The 6,869-nt window shown below is 32.1% G+C and overlaps 1 protein-coding gene across 1 annotated transcript in view; it reads right to left on the bottom strand.

The window, feature by feature from the left end:
• Positions 1-5,970, bottom strand: part of LOC106457218 — a gene marked incomplete at its 3' end in the record, with an annotated part of 22,865 nt that extends 16,895 nt beyond the window's left edge. Inside the window, exons 1-2 of the mRNA XM_013916611.2 lie at positions 5,457-5,970; positions 4,462-4,571 (exon numbers count right to left, since the gene is read on the bottom strand). Coding sequence (XP_013772065.1) covers positions 4,462-4,523 — 62 coding nt within the window. The remainder of the gene's footprint in view (positions 1-4,461; positions 4,572-5,456) is intronic.
• Between the last annotated feature and the right edge of the window lie 899 nt (positions 5,971-6,869).

Here is a 6,869-nt window from a genome sequence, read left to right as displayed (position 1 = left end):
AGTTAGGATTAAACTTTATCGTACGTAATACTAACAATAAATAAACTTGTAATGTTATTCTACGACCTAATTTTAGACCTTTTTTTTTAAAAAAAAAACTTTAATAAGCTTTTAATATGTTGTTGTACAAAATATCTACCAAAGTATATTTACATCCGCCTTTTGTTTACATCCGTTAAGTAAGCGTCCATGCTCATTTAGATAGTAAGTTGCGCGAGCATTTTGAGGGCAAACAAAAACTGAGTATTATTATTATTATAGATGTAATATATGCCAAAATTAACTTTTTTCTTTCGTTATTGTATGGAATTCGGTGTAGTTTCTAAAAATACATATAATGTATGTATATAATTTACATTTATCACTAAACACTTTCTAGGAGTTGTGATTACCGCGAAAATCGATCTTTTTCAGTAAAATATGGGTGCTAGAGTTTGGGCTGCATCAAAGCCAGCTCAGTAACGACGATAACCCGAACCACATCTCAGACTCTCTCTCTCTCTATATATATAATATAATATTTTATGTTCTTCAAATAAAATCCAGCTCATCCCTAACAACGCAATCGAAATAGAGTACATATCTCTCTGTTCATATTTAAGATTTTGGTAGAATTCACGCTATAATCACAAATACACGCCACGAAAACCACTGTGGTGCAAAAACTGATGTAGGGATGATTACTTCACTTCATGATATCTAATTTCCGTATTTAACAGAGTCTCTAACATTTAATAAGTGCTAATTATTAGATAGTATATTGAATTAGCTAGAGTAATTAACAGAGGCCTAGCATTTTAGTCGCAAGCTGACAATTAACTCACATTAATTAATAGTCTCCGGTATTTTAGTTTCTGATAATTATTGTGATTGTTGTTAATATAATCTGACTAGTGATTGATTTTATCGTCAAAGTAGTTAGTTTTGTCTAGCATTTTACTTACAGTGGGTAATATAGTATCTACCATTTTACAGTGGGTAATATAGACTCTACCATTTTACAGTAGGTAATATAGTCTCTACCATTTTACAGTGGGTAATAGTCTCTACCATTTTACAGTGGGCAATATAGTCTCTACCATTTTACAGTGGGCAATATAGTCTCTACCATTTTACAGTGTGTAATATAGTCTCTACCATTTTACAGTAGGTAATATAGTCTCTTACCATTTTACAGTATGTAATATAGTCTCTACTATTTTACAGTAGCTAATATAGTCTCTACCATTTTACAGTGGGTAATATAGTCTCTACCACTTTACAGTGTGTAATATAGTCTCTACCATGTTACAGTGGACAATACAGTTTCTACCATTTTACAGTGGGTAATATAGTCTCTACCATTGTCCGATATTTTAGTCACAATGATCGATATATACACTTTGACATTTTAGTCACCGTCGATTACAGATTTTCTAATATGTCAATCACAGTGATTAAAACAGTATACTATTTTAGTCACAATGGTGAACATAGTTGACTCTTTTAATCACAGTGTTCAATATACTCTATAACACGTTAATCACAGTGGTTAGATAGTCTAATAATTTAGTCACAATGGCTAACATAATTTCTAACACGTTAATAACAGTGGTTAACATAGTCAAATAGTTTAGTCACAATGGTTAGCATAATCGACTATTTTAGTCACTGGCTAACATGTTAATCACAGTGGTTAGCATAGTCCAGTGGTTCCCAACCAGGGACCCCTGGGGGCCAGCGAAGGTAATACCATCTCACTGAACAAGTAGATTTTTTTAATACTTCTGTTTTTTTAATTGCACACTCGGTTATATGTGTTTTATTTGACAGTGGAACAAATGTGAAAACGAGTTAATTATTAGTTAATAAAAACAGTTTGTTGGGTAGATGGAATCTCCCAAAAACATGGGGTCCGTGGGGAAAAAATAATAATAAAAGAGGTCCTTGGTAGTGAAAATGTTGGGAACCATTGGCATAGTCTATTATTTTAGTCACAATGTTTAACATAGTCTACTATTTTAGGTACAGTGGTTAATATAGATTCTAACATGCTAATCACAGTAGTAAACATAATATACTAATTTAGTAACAATAGTTAACATAGTCTACTATTTTAGTCATAATGGTTAACATAGTTTTAGCATGTTAAACACAGTGGTTAACATAATTTCTAACATGTTAACCACAGTGGTTAGCATAGTCTAGTATTTAGTCACAATGGTTAACATAGTCTCTAACATGTTAAACAGAGTTGTTAGCATATTCTACTATTTTAGTCACAATGGTTAACATAGTCTACTATTTTAGTCACAATGGTTAACATAGTTTTAGCATGTTAAACACAGTGGTTAATATAATTTCTAACATATTAACCACAGTGGTTAGCATAGTCTATTATTTAGTCACAATGGTTAACATAGTATTTAACATGTTAATCACATTATTAGCATAGTCTACTATTTTAGTCATAGTCCTTAACATATTGATCACAGTGTTTAGTAAAGTCTACTATTTTAGCCTTAATAGTTAACATAATGTTTAACATGTTAATCACAGTGGTTAGCATAGTTTATTATTTTACTCACAAGATTAATACTGGTTTGAGTGAAGGTGCTTTAGTCACAGTGATCGATTTACAGATTCTGGCATTTTAGTAACAGACATTTCATTTCTAGGTTGCACGCAACCAGGAGTTAAATAATTCACACAAAACCATCCATAAGTTGATATTTAACAGTTAAAACATACATATGCGCACTCTTTCCATGGACTTAATGGAAGTCATCAATGAGGCCGGCGATCCACGGAAAAATATATGAAAAAATTGTTGTTAGCGACAACAATGACAAATTTATATTATACAGTTTGCTTAACAAACTTTGAGATCAATTAAAAACTTTAAAAAAATCAAATAATGTCTATACACTAAGGTTAACTCTTTAACATGAACTGTATAGCAACAAAATAGAATCGATTTACTCAGTCAAGTGTATCTTGAGACTACGAAAAATCTCATCTATACGCCTATGGAATCAGTTTGAAAAGGAAAATATCACGTCTATGATCTGTTGTGATTGGAAGATAAAGTAAAATGTAGTTAATGGTTTAAATTTACAATTTAAAGTGTCAGCGAAATAAGCGAACGAATCACTAATGATAAATAAAATTACTAACATTACAGTTTTGTTTATAAAAACGTGCCACAGCTTCACATATAAACTGAAATAATTAAGCCTAAGGTTACTTCGTGTATACTTGTATTGTGCTCGTTTGTTTTATTAAAACAGGATATGTAAACGGATAACAATGCTAATGTCGTCGAGGGGCGACAACAGTTGCTTCACAACACATACACGTATGGAATACTTGGAACAGAAATATAACCGGAAGTGCTTCACTGCAATACAACAAACTATTACTGTTGCCGTCTAAATGTTTTTTAATAGGCACACATGTGATTTGTATTCAGTGGTTAATTATGCATTTATTTACAGAGCTGGCATTGCATAAGACGTAGTTCAAATAATAAAAATTCTTAAAAATATCATAAAATCCACAGTGGTCTACAAACTTGTAAAAACTGGCACGTCGTTCCCGCTTGGTTATTAATTACATCACCATAATTGTTGTTCAATGTTTGTATAGAAACTCTTTCACTCTAGAGAGACGTTGGGTAAACAACCCTGTACGTCACTCAGAACAACTAATATGGCCACAACTATCTTATGAACGACTGAAGTAATTACTTTGTGTTGAGTAGTACTTCAACTGAGAGGATAACAAGAGTCTGAAACAGAAATTCAATTTCGCATGTTAATTAGCAGTAAACGAATTATTAAAAAATCCAGAGACTGTAACTATTTGCACAAGTGAACATTTTGATTTAGATATTAATTTTCAACATAATATATGTCTTCCTTTTTCAGAAAATAATAATTTTCATCTCAGAAAAACAAAAAAATTACACAAAACCCTTTTACACTAATTATTATATAGTTGAAAGGGAACTTAGCGAATAAATATATTGATATACTCCACGTGTCTTCGGGTTCAAAGTAGTTGTTTAAAAATTCGTTTAATGTGTATCAATACAATACTTAGAAACTTCTCGTTATTTGTTTGCTATGATAAATCTGGACTCAAACTCAGTACTAAACTGATCTTATACACACACACATCTTTCTTCTCTTATCCTGCCCCCCAGTGGCACAGCGGTATGTCTGCGGACTTACAACTCTAGAAACCGGGTTTCGATACCCGTGGTGGGCAGAGCACAGATAGTCCATTGTGTAGCTTTGTACTTAATTCTAAACAAACAAACATACTTCTCTTATCCCTGTATATTCCATAAAAAAAATGTACAGCATTTAATTCACACAAAAGGCTCGTAACTCAAGATCACATGTAAATCGCCACGCTTAGGATTATAATATACTTAAAAAATACACAAAATCAGAAAGATAAGGAATAAAATCTTACCTTCTTTTACCCTGCCCAACTTTGTCAATTTCAACATGGTAAAAGTCCCGGATGGGAGACATGGTTCACTGAAGACTGATTACTCAGAAACCAATTCTGTGTACAAGGAACTGCGGTGGAAAAAGTTAAGTTTTTAGGTCTTACATAAACCTTCAACATATAATACTGCAGAAAATTATTTCACTTCTTTGAAACGAAAAATCTTCATGCCTACATGTTCTCAGGTTTACTTTTAACAAACAACATAGAAACAGCAAAGCAGGAATAATAAATACTCGTTCTACCACATGTAAGCCTATGTTTATAATAACCCATAAAAACATAACACATACGCACAATGAATCAAGAGTAAGATTCACAAGAATGTTGCTCTCATAAAAGAAGTCCATTTATAATATTTATAATAACCCATAAAAACATAACACATACGCACAATGAATCAAGAGTAAGATTCACAAGAATGTTGCTCTCATAAAAGAAGTCGTGGGGGGGGGGGGAGTCTGGTAAATAACGTAAGAGAACTTACCTTTCTATGGCACTGTGACAGTTCTAATCTATAGGGTAAAAAATTTCTCATTGGACAGGAATAAAAAACTACGAAAATAAGGAGGAAAGGGTATTTCTGTTTTTGGTTTTTCTTAAGTAAGTTTATCTGCCAACAAATATAATAAAGTATTAATATGCAATGGGTGAACTTTGAATAAGAATGTGCTTAATTACAATTAATTTAACTGTTCTATTTTGTAAAGATTTTGAAGAATTCAACAGTTAATACTGTTCAAAAAATTAAATTTTTAACAAGAACACAACTAGAAAGACATTTATAACATAACTAGTAACTGATTTAATTTAAATAGTCATTTTGCTCAAATATACAAGGGAAAAACTCATAATCTATTGCCTGAACTAAAAATCAATCATCTATTTTAACCACAAATATGGAAAAAATGATAGAAACTGAAATAAATTAATTTACACTGTAAATTAGAAAATACCTTAAAGATGTCAGCTTCAGTTTTACTCGGGTTGCTAAGCGGTAGTACACAACGTCTTTACACGACAACTTGACTTCAGAAACGCTATATTTATGAACCTTGAGAAGGCTTATCTTCTATTCTGTTCTGTTTCAGCAGCCTATTTTCTACTACGTGTATTAATACTGGTTTCTGAACTCAAATCTTTGTGGATTAAAGCCAGCAAAAGACAGGTTAATTCGTTTGTATTGAGCCTTCTGCTGCTTGGCAACTGTGCTTCTCACAAACGTCCAGTCTTCTGGTAAGCTGAAACAGACTCGCGCTGTTCCTATTGGTTCGGCGTATTTCTCGTGTCACTAGATTACACCTCCACGAGTCAGTTTACAGTGCACATTCTGGAAATAAAATCCCATTGAAAACTTCGCATCAGTGAACATGGAGATTTTTTGGTAGCAAGATGTGGTGGAACTTGAAAATTTGCAATCATGTTTATATCTAACCACTACCAGTATCGTGATGGCTGGAACTGAGGAAATATGTTAAATATGTGAAGCTGAGAACTGGAGGTGCACGACGTGTGTTTTTATAGAATTTTCTGTAATTATGTATCCAATTTAAAGCGGCTTGTGTTATTAAAGCGGTAATAAAACGTTTGGTAAAAAAAGTCTAATTCTTTTAACTTATAAATGTCCATCCAGTTTGTTGTAAGGTACTGTCCATTCAGACTTTTCACATAATTCCAGTAAGTTGTAAGACGACTGTCCAGTCCAAGATTTTACATAATTTAACTTAAAGTTGTGGAGTAGTCATTTCTGTTATACGGCCGACCATTGAGAAAACGTATACTACAAGGGATGAAATAAAATAATTTGGAGATATATTAGTTTTTTTTTAAATGTGAATATTGTTGCAAACATATTTACTGTCAGGAGGCTATTGCTATGGGGATGATGCTTGTATTAAATTTCTTACTTAGAGTACGTAATACATAAATGGTTGACAGAACCTTAAAAAAAACTTTGGCAGCTTTATTATTTAGTAAGAAACGTCCCAAACCGAAACGTTAATTTGATCGGTATGTTATTATATATAATAAATAATATATAATATATTTGTTGTCAAATAAAAACGGCTAAGTCATCATGTCAAAGAGATGACTTTTTTCCAAACTACAATTGCTCTGTTCCGCGTACTTAACGATGTAATGAGTCTCAAATCGTATTTAACAATTTAAGATGTTATCGCTTAATGTAAAGGCTTAATTACCATAACAAGAAAACTGTAGGTATACAGACTATTAAACTTAATGCATACCTTTTAATTTTGACTCATTAAAGAAGGGAATATGTTAGTGGTTAGTGAATATGTTGTTTTCCTTTACGCGATATACAAATGTATACAAGTATTACTAATTCATAGATACTTGTGGCACAA

The sequence above is a fragment of the Limulus polyphemus genome, unplaced genomic scaffold (genome assembly GCF_000517525.1).
Source record: "Limulus polyphemus unplaced genomic scaffold, Limulus_polyphemus-2.1.2 Scaffold304, whole genome shotgun sequence".
NCBI classification, from domain to species: Eukaryota; Metazoa; Arthropoda; class Merostomata; order Xiphosura; family Limulidae; genus Limulus; species Limulus polyphemus.
Note: the sequence above shows the minus strand (reverse complement) of the source record. Positions and strands in the feature narration are given on the sequence as shown.